Source organism: Trichosurus vulpecula, chromosome 2 (assembly GCF_011100635.1).
Source record: "Trichosurus vulpecula isolate mTriVul1 chromosome 2, mTriVul1.pri, whole genome shotgun sequence".
Taxonomy (NCBI): domain Eukaryota; kingdom Metazoa; phylum Chordata; class Mammalia; order Diprotodontia; family Phalangeridae; genus Trichosurus; species Trichosurus vulpecula.
Genome location: NC_050574.1, coordinates 88,200,834 through 88,219,706, shown reverse-complemented (window position 1 = coordinate 88,219,706; position 18,873 = coordinate 88,200,834). Strand labels below are relative to the sequence as shown.

Sequence of the window (18,873 nt, the reverse complement as noted above, 5' to 3'; positions counted from 1 at the left end):
ACCCTGTTGGCCTCAGTTTCCTCATCTGTAAAATGAGCTGGAAAAGGAAATGGCAAACCAATCCAGTATCACTACCAGGAAAACCCTAATTTGGGTCACGGGCATGACTGAAATGACTAAACGACAAAGCTGTGTTAGTGAGTGGCACGTGTCATACTCAAGTGAATTTTCACATCAGAAAGCGCCATTCCATCCCTGTTGGGGAGAAGCTGCAAATGTAATAACATAGTGTGATTTGAACCTGTTTTGGTGACCGCCTCTCCCGGATACTTTCCCATCTCCACTTCACTGGTTATTACCTCTTCCTTGAGCTTTTCAGGTAAATCTTCCTCTAGATTCCCACTGCTGTTGCTGCTACTATTGCTCATTTGACAGAGCTACTTTCATGTCATATTTACAAAGGCCAACACTATGATTTTTCTTTTCCATTATTTTCTTTGCTGGTTCTTCTTCCTTAGAGGTAATAAAGCAGAATTCACACTTCTTGTTACATCTTGTTGGCCATGAGGAGTTCTCTAGATTCCATTTCACCGGAACCACTAAAGTACTGTACTCCCTTATTTTCTCTTCAGCTGTATCTGGAGAAAGGCGACTAACAAAAAGAATGTTTTTATATGTTTTTTATCTCCAGCCTATCTTCCCAGGCCAGTTACATCTCACTCCCCCTCACAGATTCTTCATTGCAGCTCAGTTGACCTACTTGCTTTTCCACGTACAGCACATTCTGTCTCCTGTCCCTGTGCCTTGCACAGGCTCTTCCTCAAGCATCAGTAGTCCCCTTTTGGAATAGCAAGATTTCTTCAAGGCTCACTCAAGTGCCACCTTCTTCAGCAGGCTTTTTATGATTTCCCCAGTTCTTGATGCCTCCCTTCCCAACCATCAGTGTGTATTTATTTTTAATATAACCTATATTTATCTGTGAATGGGCAGTCTCAGTTCCATATACTGACTTCCTTGGTTTTCTTTAAATTCTGACCAAAATCCCATGTTTTACTGGAATCCTTTTCCAATTCCTCTTAATACTAGTGTCTTCCCTCTGATAATTATTTCTTATTTATCCTATAAATAGCTTGCTTTGTATATATTTGTTTGTATATTGTCTCCCTCTTTAGATTGTAAACTCTTTGAGGATAGGGACTGTCTTTTGCTGTCCCCAGCACCTAGCATAGTGGCTAAGTGGCACATAATAGACAATAAATATTGATTGGTTGATTGTGCCTAGCATATAATAGGTACTTAACAAATGGTCATTGACTGATGATTGATTGAAGGTACAGGCCTGGGATGGGAAACCTTGAGGCCACATGTGTCCCTCTAGGTCCTCAAGTGCAGCTCTTTGACTGAATCCAAACTTCACAGAACAAATGCCCTTAATAAAAGGATTTGTTCTGTAAGACTTGGATTCAGTCAAAAGGCTGCACTCAAGGACCTAGAAGGCCACATATGGCATTGAGGCCACAAGTTCCCTACCCCTGGTACAGACCTTTGAGCAGTTTTTCTGCTAGATTTCAAGGGCCTGACATCAATATTTAGACCATATCCTTTTATGTCTTAATTCTGACTCCAACCACATGAGCTTCTTATACTGGAAATCACTGTCCCAAGCATCAGGGTCACCTCTCTGCAGCCACCCATCCTATACTTTATGCACTTGACCAACCTGCTGTGTACCCATCAGAAAATTCAGGAGGCTCGAATTCAGTCATTGCCTTTGCTGATTTCTTATAACTGAATAAGGAATTTATAGATGTAATTAAGCAGAACATTCCGCTCTGAACTTTCTTCTGTGACTTAAAAATACAGGCATCCAGCTGATCTAGTCCTGTTAACAGATATGGGTATCAAGGGAACTGGGGAAGAGGAATCTGAAATACAGATAATAGTCTTTTACATTTATTTTCAAAATACGTTTTTATACATGAGCCTCCTAGCAGCTCTGTGAGGTTGGGTGGGCAGGGATTTCTATCCCTATTTAACAGAGGAAAAAACAGTCTCAGAAAGGCTAAAAGACTTAAGTTAATTGTTGCACAATTCAATTAAACACTTCTTAAGCTCCTGCCTTGTGTGAGGTACTTTGCTATGTGCTGGAAGAAATATATAGATAAATAATAACTGGTCCCTGCCCACAGAAATTCACAATCTAGATAAATAACCTATACAAAAATGCCCATTGTATTAAATAGAAGATAAACACATAAGAAAGATACAAAGCACCGTCAGACTTCTGAGTCAGAGGCCAAGCAGAGACTTGAACTTGGGCATTATATCTCTGTCCTCTATACCAGGCTGCCTCCCAGAAGGAAAAGATAAGAAGTGCTTTAGTGAAAAGAATGTTGCACTTGGAATCAGGAGATCTGGGTTTGGTTCCTGCCACTTTCTAGCTGACTGAACATAGGCAAGTCATGTCCCATCTCTGAGCCTTAGATTTTTTTATCTATAAAATGAGAACAATGCTATATCATAGGGCTGTCCAAAATGTGGCCCCCAATGCGATTTATGTGCCCACCTACAAGCATAGACATTTATATAAATGCTTTAGTAAACAAGCTGAGCTACTTCAGAGCTCTCACTAAAATGGCAAATCAGAATATATATTGTTTCAATAAAAACCTAAGGTTGGACAGTCCTGCTATCATGAGGTAGTTTTGAGAAAAGCATTTTTAAAACTTGAAAGTGCAATAGAAATTGAAGTAATTATTGTTTTCTAAACGAGACTCTTCAGATTAGCTTCAATTATCAGGCTTCATTGTGACTATCTGGCCCAGCTATTAATCTTTTGGGCCAAAGAGTTGAGGCAGTGCCTTGCTAGGCTGAGATGCATGTAATTTAGTTGTAGATCTCCTGTACTGAGACCTCCACTACCCTTGAAATCAGAGTGGTGGGGGAAAGGGTGGCATGGTAGTCACTTTACTACCAGTGGGTCCCTCAGACGTCCTAGGAGACTTGAGAATGAGGGGGAATAGAGAAGTCAAAACCATCTGGAAAGGGTACAAGTCAGTCCCAGACCCACCAGAGGGCATGATTCTAGCTGGAGGTTCTTAGAGGGAGACCTGTGGGCTTTTATATCCTTCTTGGAACATAAGAGGGCAAGAGAGTGGGGAGGTCTCATCTGCTCAAGGATGTTCTTTGCTGTAAAATGAAGTTATTCAGGCAGCTACAACTGGATGATGCTTAGCAGGGATGTTGTAGAAGAGATTCCTGATCGTATACTAGAGTCTGAGGGCTGCATAAGACCTTAGAGGGAATCTAGCCCAACCTTCACTAAAATAGAAAATTCTTCTTCTTCAGGCAGCTTCTCCCCTTTTAAATAGCTCTGCTTGTTAAGAAGTTCTTCCTTTTATTTATTTTTTTTACGGATTCTTCATATTTTATTATTTATTATTTTTAGTGTTCAACATTGATTTCCACAAGATTTTGAGTTACAAATTTTCTCCCCATTTCTACCCTTGCCTCCTACTCCAAGATGGCATATATTCTGATTGCCCTTTTTCCCAGTTAGCCCTCTCTTCTGTCACCCCACTCCCTCCCCCTGCCCCATTCCCTCTTCCCTTACTTTCTTGTAGGGCAAGATAGATTTCTGTACCCCATTGCCTGTATATCTTATTTCCCAGTTGCATGCAAGACAACTTCTTTTTTTGAGCATCTGCTTTTAGAACTTTGAGTTCCAAATTCTTTCCCTTCTTCCCTCCCCATCTACCCTCTCTAAGAAGGCAAACAATTCAACATAGGCCACACGTGTATCAATATGTAAAACACTTCCACAATAATCATATTGTGAAAGACTAACTATATTTCCCTCCATCATATCCTGCCTCCCTTTTTTCAGTTTTCTCCCTTGACCTTGTCCCTTTTCGAAAGTGTATGCTTTTGATTACTTCCTCCCCCTATCTGCCCTCCCTTCTATCATCCCCCTTTCTTATCCCCTTCTCCCTACTTTCCTATGGGGTAAGATACCCAATTGAGTGTGTGTGTTATTCCCTCCTCAAGTCAAATTGAATGAGAGCAAGATTTACTCATTCCCCTTCACCTGCCCCCTCTTCCCTTCCAACAGAACTGCTTTTTCTTGCCACTTTTATGTGAGATAATTTACCCTATTCTATCCCTCCCTTTTTCCCTCTCTCAATATATTTCTCTTTCATCCCTTTATTTTTTTTTTTTTAGATTCCTATGCCCTCTGTCTGTAATATATGTATATTCCCTTCAACTACCCTATTTACTGAGAAAGGTCTCATGAATTACAAACATCATCTTTTCTTGTAGGAATGTAAACAAAACAGTTCAACTTTAGTAAGTCCCTTATGATTTCTCTTTCTTGTTTGCCTTTTCATGCTTCTTTTGATTCTTGTATTTGAAAATCAGATTTTCTATACAGCTCTTGTCTTTTCATTGAGAAAACTTGAAAATTCTCTATTTTATTGAAAATCCATATTTTCCTTGGAGCATTATACTCAGTTTTTCTGGGTAGGTGATTCTTGGTTTTAATCCTAGCTCCTTTGACCTCCAGAATATCATATTTCAAACCCTTTGATCCCTTAATGTCAGCTGCTAGATCTTCTGTTACCCTGATTGTGTTTCCACAATACTCAAATTGTTTCTTTCTGACTGCTTGCAGTATTTTCTCCTTGATCTGGGAACTCTGGAATTTGGCAACAATATTCCTAGGAGTTTTCTTTTTGGGATCTTTTTGAGGAGGTGATCTGTGGATTCTTTCAATTTCTATTTTACCCCCTGGTTCTAGAATATCAGGGCAGTTTTCCTTGAGAATTTCTTGAAAGATGATGTCTAGGCTCTTTTTTTGATTATGGCTTTCAGGTAGTCCAATAATTTTTAAATTATCTCTCCTGGATCTATTTTCCAGGTTGGTGGTTTTTCCAATGAGATATTTTACATTGTCTTCCATTTTTTCATTCCTTTGGTTCTGTTTTATAATATCTTGATTTCTCATAAAGCCACTAGCTTCCACTTGCTCCAGTCTAATTTTTAAGATGGTATTTTCTTCAGTGGTCTTTTGGCCCTCCTTTTCCATTTGGCTAATTCTGCCTTTCAAGGTATTCTTCTCCTCATTGGCTTTTTGGAGCTCTTTTGCCATTTGAATTAGTCTATTTTTAAGGTGTTATTTTTTTCAGTATTTTTTTTGGGTCTCCTTTAGGAAGTCGTTGACTTGTTTTTCATGATTTTCTTGCATCACTCTCATTTCTCTTCTCAATTTTTCCTGTACTTCTCTAACTTGCTTTTCCAGATCCTTTTTGAGCTCTTCCATGGCCGGAGACCAATTCATATTTTTCTTGGAGGCTTTGATGTAGGCTCTGTGGCTTTGTTGACTTCTTTTGACTGTATGTTTTTATCTTATCTGGTTGTATGTTTCTTTGTCACCAAAATAAGATTCTATAATCTGAGTCTGAGTCCTTTTGTGCTGCCTGGTCATGTTCCCAGCCAACCACTTGACCTTTGAGCTTTTTATCAAGGTATGACTGCTTGTAGAGTAGAAAATACTTTGTCCCAAGCTTTAGGGGCTGTGCTGCTGTTTTCAAAGCTACTTCTACTCCACAGTCACCACAAGCTCTGCCAGAGCAGCACTCCTCCTCCCCCAAGAACTGCCACCTAGAACTGCGACCCAGATCCAAGCAGGGCAAAGCAAGAGAACCCTGCCTCTGGCCCAACAGAGTGCTCCCTGCACTCCCGCTCTGATCTGCCACTTGATTCCTCCCACCGTGTGGGTCAGGGACTCCGGAAACAGCTGACTCTGAAGCTCTGGAAGCAACTGCAGGAGTTTCCTGCTGCCGCCGCTGCTGCCCCCAGAATTGGGGCCTGGACCGCTCTCACCCCGATCCAGCAGTTTTCCCACTAACCTGCTCTGTGGTCTTTGGTGTTTGTGGGTTGAAAAATCTGGTAACTACTACAGCTCAGTGATTCATGGCCCTCAGGCCTGCTTTGGTCGACTCCCGGTCTGGTCTGTCCTGGCATGGCCCACACTGGGCTGCACTCCGCTTCCAGCATGGTGCTACAGACCCTTCCCAGTGACCATCCAGGCTGTCCTGGGCTGGAGACCTGCTTCTCTCTTTTATTTCATGGGTTCCACAGCTCTAGAATTTGTTCAGAGCCATTTTTTACAGATGTTTGGAGGGATTTGGGGGAGAGCTTAAGCAAGTCCCTCCTTCCCAGCTGCCATCTTGGTTCCGCCCCAGTTCTTCCTTTTATTAACCTAAATCCTTCTCTGTAATTTCCATCCATTAGTTCTGGTTTTACCCTGTGGGATCAAGTAGAACACATCTACTTCCTCTTCTATAGAATCACAGAATCCCTGAGTGGAAAAGACCCTCAGGGCCACCTAGTCTTCATACCTGCGTAGGACTCCTTTCTCCACCAATGTGATAGTTATCCAGCTGCCACTAAGAAACCTCTATGGGAGGGAGCTTCATTTCTTCCCAATGCAGACCATCTTTCCTAATATCAAAATTTACCTCCTTGCAACTTCTACCCATTATTCATTGTTTCTGCTTTGTAGGGCCAAATAAATCTAATCCCTCTTCTATATGTCTGTCTTTCAACTTGATGACATGGTTATACTGTGGGGTCCGTTGGTTTTGGTTGCTTCAGCTAGTCCTTGTGTAGTATGATTTCTAGCCCTCTCACCATCCTACTTGTCCTCTCCTAAATGTGTTCCAGATTGTCTAGACACATAGGTATGTCCTTACTATAATGTAGTCCTGAAAACATGCTGTTTGACCCAGGGCAGAGGACAGTGGAACCATCTTGTTCTGGATACCAGTCTTCTATTAACATATGGGAGCCCTTTGAGGTCCTTTATGATTTAGAGATTCTCTGATTGGTTCTGCTTAAAGCCTAGAGAGGGTACTCTCCCCTGCTGCCTTCAGTAGAGGGTCCCCAGGCAACCACCTGCTGAAGGCCCTGGGACATGAGAAAGGTTGACTGTAGGCAAGGAGACCAGCTAAGAAGTTGTTTGAAGGGGACAAGGTCTGGCTTAGGGAAGACAGGTTCATTTGCAAGGGGTGAAAGAGGAACTGTATATGTGATTTTATTGTATAGGGGACTCTCAGTGAGGAAGCTCTCTAAGCAGTTTGTCTTTTTTTTTTTTTTAGTTGAGTCAAGCTTTTTATTTAATGTTACAAAAAATATCTAGTCAAACAGACCAAAGCCCATGTCATCATCGGTCTCCTCGGATTCTTCCTTTTTTGCTTCCTCTTTCTTCTTCTCCTCAGCTGGGGCAGCTGTGCTAGCAGGAGCAGCCCCTCCAGCAGGGGCAGCACCACCAGCTGCTGGGGCAGGTCCACCAACTCCTACATTGCAGATGAGGCTTGCAATGTTTACATTGGACAGGGCCTTTGCAAATAATCCAGGCCAGAATGGTTCAACATTTACACCTGCTGCTTTAATGAGGGCATCAATTTTATCCTCTGTGACCGTAGCCTCATTGTCGTGAAGGATGAGGGCGGAGTAGATGCAAGCGAGCTCGGAGACGGCCATTTCAGCGGATGGACGAGGAGACTTGTTTGTAGTAGTGCTAGTCGCCGGCTGAAGTGAGGGGTCACCCCAACGCGGCCTTAGCTTCCGAAGAAGAACCAAGCACCTTACAGACAACTGAAGAGCAGTTTGTCTTTTTCTTGACTTTAGAATTAGACTATTGGAACCAAAAAGGACTTTAAAAATTAACCAGCCCTGCTTTTTTTTTTTTAATTTGGAGAAGAGACAACTTAGAGGAACAGTCACTATCCTTATGTATCTCAAGGGCTGTCATATGGAAAAGGCGTTATGTTAGTTCTGTCTGGCCTCATGGGGCAGAATTAAAACTAATGGGTCGAGAGAGAGATACAAGGAAGCCATTTAAGCTCTATATGATGACCCAGCTGTAGTGGGTTTCCCACCACTCTGAAGACCACTTGGGAATGTAGAGGAATGTAGAATGATGAGTTTAAGACATGTTGAAGGAAAAAAAGTGACAGGATCGATGTAGGGCATGTAGAAAAGAGATGTTCATTTGAAGATGAATTCAAAGCTTACAATCTAAGAGACAGACAGAATGGTCACACCACTGATAGAAATAGAATTTCTGGGCAAAGAGAGGTGGTTTGAAAAGAATACAATGAGCTTTGTCTTAGATACATTGCATTTGAAGTGACAGTGAGGCACCCAAGTGGAGCTTTCCTTGCTGAGCCTCTTCACTTTGTTTATTTAATTATCCTCTGAAACAGCATTTTGTCTGGCAGCTAGGTATAGTGGCAGCTGCTGGCACATCAGATGAGAGATGGCTAGGTTCTGCTTTTACCAGGAGCAGCCAAGGAAGAAGTGGGCTTCTGTTGCAGCTTGACCTAAGTAGAGGGCATCTCTAACAGAATTTTCTCACGCTGTAGTTGGTTTAATAGTGGAATGGATCAGAGTATTTTGGCAACTTGGAGTTCTTTGAAATTAGGATAGCTCTGTGTGTATGAAGTCATTTTGATACAGTCCTGCCCTTCCTACCGGAGACAAGGGGACAGATGAAATGATCTCCCGTAACTCTTCTTGCCAAGACATATAGAATATGTGACATCATTTCCCCTTCTTCTAGAGAAAGGGGAGGATATAAATGAAGTGACCTCTGATGCTCTTCTTGTCCAGGCACATGAAGGAATGGATGAAGTAACCCTTAACGTTCTTCACATCAGATGATCTCATTATTGCAGACCAACTAGTATCTTACTTTAATTTTCTGTCATAGTGTTAACAATATATTGACCATAGGTACAGCTGCTATTCCTTCTCTTTGGTTAAGATTGTTGATTGATAGAATGGCTTTACTTCCAGGACAAAAATTTCATTCTCTGTAGGATTCCCCAGAAGTATCCCAGCAGCCTCAGTACTTGAGTGCCTTCTCAATTGCTGCTTCTCCATGGCTTGAAGTCAACATTTTATATGTTGTGCCTCTGTCTCTAGTTCATAGTGTGTATTTTTCCCCCTTTAGGGACCACATCTTTACTTTGATGAGACCAATTCTGAGAATATTTATATTTGCATTCAAGATAAATCAGAATGGTAGGAATTACTCTTACTATAAGAGGTTTCACCCAAGAGATTCTTTTGAACTTCCCTTCACTTTGAGAATTAGTTTCAGTTTTAGAACTTTCAATTTAAATAACATTCCAGTAATACAGCCCTTAGAATCAGACTCCTTGAATCCTAGAAGTAGAGAGAACCATTGCAGGACCTTTTTACTTCCTAGAGCAATCCTGTAATATTAGCAATTCCTCATGTGGAGCATTTAAGAGTTATGAAGTACCATTTTACTAATGAGGAAACAGAAGTTCACAACAGTTATGCGACTTACTCAAATTCACACAGTTTAGGAAGAGAAAAGAAGTGTGCGATTGTGGAAAGCTTTCCATCTATAATGCTTATTACCTGTGTGACCTTGTACAAGTCACATAACGATAATAACTAACATTGATATAGCTCTTACTCTGTGTTAGCCAGTAACCTCCCTGACTCTCAGTTTCTTCCACTGTGAAATGTGGGGTGGGGAAGTATAGATTAGATGGCCTCTCATATCCCTCCCAGGACCTAGGGAACTTAGCTCCAATTCCAGCATTCTTTCCACCACTGCATTATAATAACTCTTATCTCTCTTGTACTTTGTGGTTTCCAAAATGATGCTTTCATAAAACTCAAGGAGATCATTACAATGCTCCTTATAGTATTCAGTGACACAAGCAAGAGGGATTAGCATTTCAAGGTTATAGAGATTAAGTGGTACCTGGGATTAGGAGAGATGAAATGGGTAAGAAAAATTGGTAGTATCCAAGGGGATCTTGGAACAAGAGTCAGTGCTTGAGATCTGACTGGGCTTTCTTTGCTTAGGGCAGAAGGAGGGTCAGGTATAGGCACAGAAATTCTGCCTACTTTGACACTCTTCAGACACTACTGCTTTCCCCCAATCCCTTCTCAGCAAGAGTGAGGGGAAGGGTCACTTGGCATTCACTGTGAGAGAATGTGAATTCCATCTTGGTGGCAGCATAGGCACCTCTGCACATTCATCTCTGAAGGGCCTATGTAATGAATCCACTAGTTCATCTTAGAAGTTATAAGTTCAACTTCTTCTGCCTCTTGGGCTGTAGTCCCATAGGTGCCACCTTTGCTCTGTGGGCAGGGCTTCGGTACTATTCTCCGTCCTTTGGAGAATGGGTCAAAAGGATCAGTTTTTGCTCATTGATTGATCCTCAGACTCAGAAGCCTGATTCTTCTTCCATACTCTTGCAAATGGTAGGTAGATCCAAGGCTTTTGAGGGGCAAGGCTAGGAGGAACATGATTCATTGGCTTCTTAGTTTCTTCCTCAATATCTTCCTAGCCCCTCCATTGCTAGAAAAGGCTAGGGAAGTCAGGGCTTTTCCAAGGAGGCAAAAGGATTGCAGGTCACTGAGCTCTGAGAGTGATGCCATTCTCTTGGACTAAGCAAAGTGTACAGTAAAGTGCAGTTTGTCCTCTAATCCCCTTTTTGCCACTTCTCTATCATTGAGGCCTGGGCCTCAGGGAAAGGTTGGAAGTCCTTCCAGATGCCAGACAAAGTTGTGGTGGATATAGGCCAGATCCCAGTTCAACCAGTGAAAGTCACAGTAATGTTTCCAAATTGTTACCTGTTTGGCCACTCTCCAGGCTTTTCTTCCAGAAACAGAGGGAAAATTTGTCTCAGAAGGTGTACAAAAACTTCCATTCAATTCAACAAACATTTATTAAGAGCTTGCTTTGGAGAGAACCCTGGGTTGAGTGCTGAGCATACATAGATAGAGCTATGGCACAGACCCTGTTTTTTTTTTTTTTTGTTTGTGTGTTTGTTTTGTTTTTGTAGGGGGGAAGGCAGGGCAGTTGGAGTTAAGTGACTTGCCCAAGGTCACACAGCTGGTAAGTGTGTCAAGTGTCTGAGGCAGAATTTGAATTCAGGTCCTCCTGACTCCAGGGCTGGTGCTCTACTCACTGTGTCACCTAGCTGCCCCACAGACCCTGTTCTTAAAAAGCTTACAGAGTAATTTCAGGAAAAGTCATACATGAGATAAGTGCATAGAAGAAGCACAGGTAAAGTGGAAAACGTAGCATCTGTGAAGTGGAGCAGTGTAAGGCTGGGAAAAGAGACTAGAGACAGATGGTAGAAAACCTCGAATGCTGGAATCAAGAGGTTCTATTTTATTTACCATTGCAGTGGGGTGGTTTATCTGCTTGCCAAGGTCAACTCCTCTACTTGTGCTCTTGGACTTATCCCTCTTATCTCTTCTAGGAACTTGTGCCTAGTTATGTCCTTTGTCTCCCTAATTTTCAGTTTCTCCTTACCCTTTGGCTCCTTTCTTGATGATTATATGCTCTGATCTCTTGCATCCTTCAAAAACAAAAACAAAAAACAAAAATATCCTTCATTTGACCTTACAACCCTCAAGTTGTCATCCTAGGTCTAGCCTCCCTTTTGTGGCCAAACTTTGGGAAAAACTATCTATACTTACTGTCTCTATCTCCTTCTACTTACTTGTAAGCCTCTTCTCTCTCCACACCACTTGACAGAAAGACAGAAACTGCCTTCTCAGAGGTCACTAATGATTTTTTTAATTGCTAAAGTCAGTGGTATTAGTCCTTTCCCTTTCTGACCTCTCTGCAGTATTTGGAAATTTTGAGGATATCCCTCTTCTAGATATTTTCTCCTCCCTGGGTTTTTTTTTTTTTTGCCCCATTACAAATATGCATAGTAACACTTTATTCCTCCAGTTTTCTCTTACTTTTTTGACTTTTCCTTCTCAGTCTTCTCTGAAAGACCATTGTCCATGGCCTGCCCCTGATATAGAGGTTTACCCCAAGACTTTCTCTTGGGCATCTTCTTTTCTTTACACTTTGTTTTGGTGATTTCCTCAGTTCCCATTGGTTTACTATCATTTCCACGCAAATGTCTCTCAGGTCTCTACATTTGCCTTTTAGCATGCTACAGTTGAAAAAGCGTTAGATTTGGAGCTAGAGAACCTGGTTTCATGTCCCATTGCTGCCATCTTGGGTCAGTCATTTAACCCTTCTGGACTTCATTTCCCTCGTTGGCAAAATGCTAAGGTCTTTTCTAGTTCTAAATCTGTGATTCTTTGATCTTTCTCCTGAGCTCTAGTTTCACATCTCCAGCTACCTATTCAGTATGTCTAACTGCCTATGTCTTAGGCACCTCAAACAGGATTCATCTTTCCATGTAAATGCACCCCTCCTTCCAACTTCTCTGTTTCTGTTGAGGGCATCACCATTTTTCTAGTAACCCAGGTCCACAACCTAAGATTTCATTCTTTTTCTCCATTCTCACTCACTACTCCCTGCCCCCCCTGTATCAGTTACCAGACCTTACCAATCCTACTTCTCTTACATCTACCCCTTCTCTCTATTTGTACCCCAGCCACCTTAATTCAGGCTTTTTTCCTCTCATCGGGGCTATGACAATAATATTAGGCTTCCTGTGTCTAGTCTTTCCCTCTTTTGGGGACTGATTTTACATTATTCCCCTTCATACACTTTATACTTCAGCCACACTGAAATATTTGCTGTTCCTATTCATGGTGTTCCATATCTTCCCTGTGCTTTTGCCAGGCCATTCCCCATGTCTGGACTGTACACTTTCACCATTGCTTCTCAAAACTCCCATTACTCTTCAAGGCTGAGCTCAAGTACTATTTCATGTATGAGGCTTAGTTATCAGTGCCCACTTCTCCCCATTCCTGTATATTTATTTAGGAAAATTCGTCTTCCTGAGTTCAAATTGAGCCTTAGACACTTACTAGCTGTGTTATCCTGGACAAGTCACTTAACCCTGTTGACCTCAGTTTCCTATCTGTAAAATGAGCTGGAAAAGGAGGTGGCAAACCACTCTAGTATCTTTACCAAGAAAACCCCAAATAGGGTCATAAAGAGTTGGACATGACTGAAGAACAAGAAGAAAATTTTGTATATATCCTGTACTTATTGATGTATTTATATATATCTCCCTAACAGAATATAAGCTTCTTTAAGGCAGGGGCTGTTTCAATTTTTACTTTTAGAAGCCTAGTTTTTAGCACATGGCAGTCATAATGCTTACTGAAGTGAGTGGCTTCATTAAGATTTTTAAATAGAAAAGAGAGATAAAATCAGAGTCATGTATTAGAAAGACAACTAAGACAATTGTGTCATAAGGGGATCCCTTGGTCTCCCATTCCCCAAGTACTACTATTCCTTGAGTCTGTTCCAGGAGCAGCACCCTGGTCCTTTCTGTTTTTGACCTCTGTTGTAGGGAGTTGGCATATACTTTGATCCATCCTTCAGATATGTCATTTCTTGACATTTCCTTGGAGACTATAGAGTAAGGGAAATGGAGTATAGTTGGGGTGACTTGAGGTGACTTGGGGATCAGACTTGTCTAATAGATAGCAGGATGGATTAGATGAACTCTGGAGGGCTCTGCTAGCTTGAGATAAGACTAAAGAAACTGTGGAATACTTGGTTTCTGCATACTAGTTGTATGACTTTAAGGAGCCTATTCTATGTATATAGTATAGGCTAGGACAGTAATAGTGTAGTATAATAGAACTAGACTTGAATCAGGAGACCTGGATTTAAATCTTGGCTCTGACACTAGTTAGGTATCTTGAATAAGATACTGTACTATAATTTCATCATCTGTAAAATGTGAGTAATCGTTCTTATATTATCTTCTCATGAGGATATTATGAGGAAAGTGCTTTATAAACCTAAAAGTGATATAGAAATAGGAGATTTTATTATTAGGCAAGTTCTTCCCCTTCTCTGTGCCTCAGTTTATTCTTCTGTAAGATCAGAGAGTTGAACTAGATGGTCTCTATGGTATCTCCCACCCTGACATTCTTTGATTCTCTTCATGTATTTGACTTGAACATGTGAAAGGCACAGATGCCACCCTGGATCCTATAGTCAATCTAACCTGCCTGGAAATAGAACATGTTAATCTGCTTTTTATCCTAGTTCATCCCGCCATCCCAGCTGTTCATAGTCATGACCCTTGTGGATAGTCTTATCTATAGCCTTGTGTTTCAATCCCATACAGTTCCCAAATCTGTCCTCCTCATTTCCAGACTTATGAGCACACCCACAGCACTGTGGATAAGTTGATCCAAAGCCTTTTTGGGCCTCTTAGTGTCCCCTATTGCCTCCTTGCTTTAAGACTTAGAGCAGTGATGATCCTATCCCCATCTCCCAGACTCATCAGGATGCTTTACCTCCTCCTCATGTAGACAGCAGGGTGCAAGTCACATCTGAATCACCATCTCCTGGAATCCCTCAGAATGTGAGGCATAAGCTGACACTGAGGAGGTGTTTGATGCTGTGAATTTGAGATTAGATGTTTTCTGCTTTGTCTTAGAGGGCAGAAGAAAATAGGAAAGTTGCTCAGAGAGCCAGTTTTAATTAAATATAAAGAAAAACTTCGTAACAATCAGAAATGTGTATTGGCAATAATGGAATAAGCTACCTTGGCTGGGAATGACCTTGCCAAGATGCTGGCAGAAATGTTGTATAAAAAATTTCTACTCTGAGGTATGTTGGACTAGGTTATTTTTGCATCTCCTTCAGGGGGTGAAACTAAGTGACTTTTGAGGTTCCAAGATTCCGTAATTCTTTGGACTGAGGAAAGAAAGAGACTAATTGTTTTGGAATTGCAACTCTTACCCTTCATGATTCATAGTGATGCCTGCTTTGCTCTAAGGCCTTTGGCTATATCTGAAGCAGGCTTCTGAGAAAATTAATTTTAAAAAACTCTGGCTTTGAGGACTAGGCTTCATCTGCAGCCTTCTGGAGACTAGGAGAGAAGGCTTCACTGAACAAAGCCTGATTAATCAGTCAGAATGGTTAAGCAGGACTTAAGAGCTTTGAGGTATAGTTTGATGGCGGTGGCATAAGGCTCTTAAGAAGGTTGTTGGTTTTTTTTTTTATTTTTGGAAGTCAGTTATTGAACACTGTTTGGGCAAACTATGATTTACTTATAGAGAAGGACAAGTGTGGTATGGTAGAAAGAGAATTAGGTTAGAAGGCCTTGCTTCAGATCTTGGTTCTCCTACTTCCTAATTGTGTAATCTTGGGTAAGACTCTTCCTATTTCTGGGACTCAGTTTTGTAATCTATAAAATGAAGTATAGTCGACATAAGCAGAGGTCAGCATGTTACCAATTATTGGTGGTTTTTACTCATGAAATGTAATGAAGAATATGACTGAGAACATGGATGCCCAGAAGAGAAGTGGACCTGTAATATGGTCAAAGCCAGAGCTAACAAATAAACAACCCTAGGGGCTGTTCATCTGCGCATCATGATATAAAACCAGGTTTTTGACTCCAAATCAAGAGTCTTGTTGATTTTTAATGTCCTTTCTAGTTCTCAATACTATGTTCCTTTGACTTTATGCTTTGACCTGGATTTGAACATCATTAGAAACGATCTGTACCGTAAATTCAGGGGTGAAATCAATAAGCTTTTATTAAATGCTACTAAGCCCTGGGTATACAAAACCCCACAAAACAGTCTGACCCTCAAGAAGCTTACATTCTAATGAGGTACATTATTTACACACAATGTGTGCATAAATAGATATATAAAAGATACATACAGAGTAGTTGGAAGGTAACTTTAGATGGAAAGGCCTCCTCTGCTTTCTGTCTGCAGCTCTGCTTGCTCAGAACCCCATGGTACAAGATACCTCCTTTGGGTCCCCCTCACCCTTTCTAGCTTCTTTTTGTGTATTGTCTTCCTTCATTAAATTGTCAGCTCCTTGAGAGCAGGAACTGTTTTTTTGAAAATTTGTATCTCCAGCACTTAACACATAGTAGGCAATTAATAAATGTGTATTGGATTGCAGAATTGCATAAGGTGGCATTTGAACAGAGTTTTGGAGGAAGCCAGGGTTTCTGGGAGGCAGAGATGAGGAGAAAAAGCATTCCAGTGCAAGGCCCAGAGAGTAGGGAGAGTAGCAAATAATGGATGTAAGGAGTAATGTGTAAGAAGACTGGAAATAAAGGAAGGGACTAACTTGGAAAGAGTTTTAAATGCCAGACAGAGGAGATTATATTTGTTCCTGTTGGAGTATTCGGGAGTTACTGGAGTTTGTTGAACAGGAGGTGTGACCTGGTCAGACCTGCACTTTAAGAAAATCGCTTTGGCATTTGTGTGGAAGATTAATTGGAGTGTTAAGAAACTTGAGGCCAGGAGAACAATTAGGAAACTATTTCAGTAGTCTAGAGAGGTGATAAGGACTTAAATTAGAGTGGCAGCTGTGTAATTGGAGAGAAGTGGAGCATATCTGCAACAAGATTGGAGAACTAACTGATTCCTCAGATGTTGAATTCACCCCCTACCCAAATCATGAATCCCATCTACCACATTCTGATAAGTGGTTATCCAGCCCCTGTCTGAACATTTATAGTACTTAATAATGCTTAATGCTTATTGAATTGGACCAAGGCTAAATGATTATTGAGTAGAACCAGGGTAGACTATTCTCCTGTTGGACAGTTGTAATTTTATGTTAGAAAGTTCTTAAAATGGAGCTGAAACTGGTGTTTCTGCACTTTCCCCTATCAGTCCAAAGAGAATAAAGCTAATCCCTTTTCCACATGTCCCACTATGGTTTGACATTCTGACATTCTGTGTCACCCTGACCTTGTCTGGTCAGCTGTTCTCATTCCTCCTGGCAGAGGAGGGGTGTATGTATGTGTAATTTTCCTTGTGATTTGACCCAAATGAAAAACTCTCGCCAAAAGAGTGCCCTTTCTTTATTGTTTAGATCTGATTTATTCAATGTAAGTATTCCCTTTACCAGAACCTTTCATTCATTCATCCAGCAAGCCTTAAATGCCTACTGTATACAGAATATTGTTCTAGGCACTGTAGGAGATACAGAGTCTACATAAGACATGATTCATGCTTTTGGTGGAGCTACAAGTATCAGAGGGTTAAGACAAAAGCACAATAGAGCACACAATATTACATGATAAGGATATTGTATGCAAAGAAATCGTCATGCAGAGTTTGAGAGGGAAGGTCATTACCTTCTGGGGACTTCATGAAATGGAGAGACCATGGAGGCTTCTGTGAAATTTCATTTGAGTTGAATTTTAAAGGATGGTTAGAAATTCAACTGGGGAAGCTCCTCTACACTTTTGCTCATGTTGCGCAATACAACAGTTTTCCACTGGTTCTTTTTGTGTCTTAGGGTACACTGCAAAGCTGGTGCTGCCCATCTGTTTTCTTTCCTTCTCACTATGATGCTAATCCATTTTCTTGTCATGTGGATTCCCAGTGATGTTTTTCATTTCACCATGTATACACAGTAAATATGTATGCAATATCAGTATTGTAAGCTACCAGTAAGCAGTCAGCCAAATACCAGTAGCATACAACACCACATCTCTTCTTATTACCTCTTCTCTTCTTTCTAATTTTAATTTGCCCATGTGCATGTAAATTACTATAGTAAAACACATCATTTGACCTACATTGTTGGGAATGTACTATTGTAGATGAGATAGAGAGATGTGGACTAGATTATAATACAGTTAGATGAATTTGTAACTGGCTGAATGACAAAGAAAAGTCATTTATAACTATGTCATATTAGAAGGATGTTTCTAGCTTTGTAAAATTTTATAAATGGATAAAGGCTATGACATACCAATGAAATTTGCAGATGATACAAACCTGAATGGCATAGCTAACCCATTGGATACAGGATCCAAAAAATCTTGACAGACTGGAATACGGGCCAAATGTAAGATGAAATTTCACATGATTAAATGTAAAATGCTTTATTTAAGATGGAAGAGGCATAGCTAGATAACAGTTAATCTGAAAAAGTTGAGGGAGGTGTTAATAGCCAACATGATCAATTAAAGACCAGTGTGAATCATGAGTTTGGTATGGCAGTCCAAAAAAGGAATCTAATACTTATTTGGAATAACACTAAAAATATGATTAAAAATGTTTATTCTCTTTGCTCAGAGATCCTGCTGCTAGCCATACACCCTAAGGAGATTTAAAAAATGTTCCTATATAAACCAGAATACTCACAATAGTACTTTCTGTGGTAGCAAAGAACTGTAAATAATAGGTGTCCATTGATTGGGAGTTCATAAAGCAATTTAGTACACAATGTAATGGAATATTACTGTACTGTAAAAAATAATGAATATGAAGAATTCGGGGAAGTATGGGAAGACTTAGGAACTGATGTGGAGCAACTTTAGCAGAACCAGGAAAATAATATTCACACTGACAACAGCAATGTACATGGAAACCACAACATTAATGGAACTGAATACTGTGTATTTATAACAACCAAGTATATCCCCAAAGAAGAGATGAAAAAGTTCATTTCCCTACTTCTTGGCAGAGATGGGAGACTATAGATATGGAATATTACATCTACTGTTAGACTCATTCATGTATTGGCTAGCTTTGTTGAATTATTTTTTCCCCTATTTATTTTATTATTGTTACAAAGGGTGGCTTACTAGGTAGTAGAGGGCAGAGGAATATATCTGGAAATAAAGGGATGGTGATTGAAAGTTTGTCTCAACTAAGTAGTCCCCTCAAAATGAGGACCTTATGGCAGTGGCCTATTAGCCATGCTTTTCATAGCTGAGGCCTGTATGCCTCCCTTGCTTCTCCACAGCTCAGTATACTTGCCTCTTTTCTTCTTTATGTTTCTTTTTCCTTATCTGTTGGAGAATAGAAAGGCAGATAAATGAGCTTGTTAGAACTTTTTGTAATGTAAGAATAAATAAGCATTGAGGGAAGGCTCAAGGTTGTCTTCTGTGACTAAAGAATATGAACATTGAAGGAATCAGTGAAGTAGAAAGAACATAAGAGACT

General features: G+C 40.6%; 2 protein-coding genes across 3 annotated transcripts in view; one reads left to right on the top strand and one right to left on the bottom strand.

Moving 5' to 3' along the window:
* STIM1 (stromal interaction molecule 1) overlaps positions 1-18,873 on the top strand; it is a 246,113-nt gene that overhangs the window by 200,667 nt on the left and 26,573 nt on the right. The gene's annotated exons all lie outside the window — the stretch shown is intronic.
* Positions 7,138-7,576, bottom strand: LOC118837696 (60S acidic ribosomal protein P1-like). Its single transcript, XM_036744737.1, has one exon. It carries the CDS (start codon positions 7,483-7,485, stop codon positions 7,138-7,140), a length of 348 nt encoding a protein of 115 aa, XP_036600632.1. The 5' UTR covers positions 7,486-7,576.

Excerpts from the sequence above, each read along its gene's own strand:
- LOC118837696 (XM_036744737.1), bottom strand. The coding sequence starts at position 7,485 with ATGGCCGTCTCCGAGCTCGCTTGCATCTACTCCGCCCTCATCCTTCAC.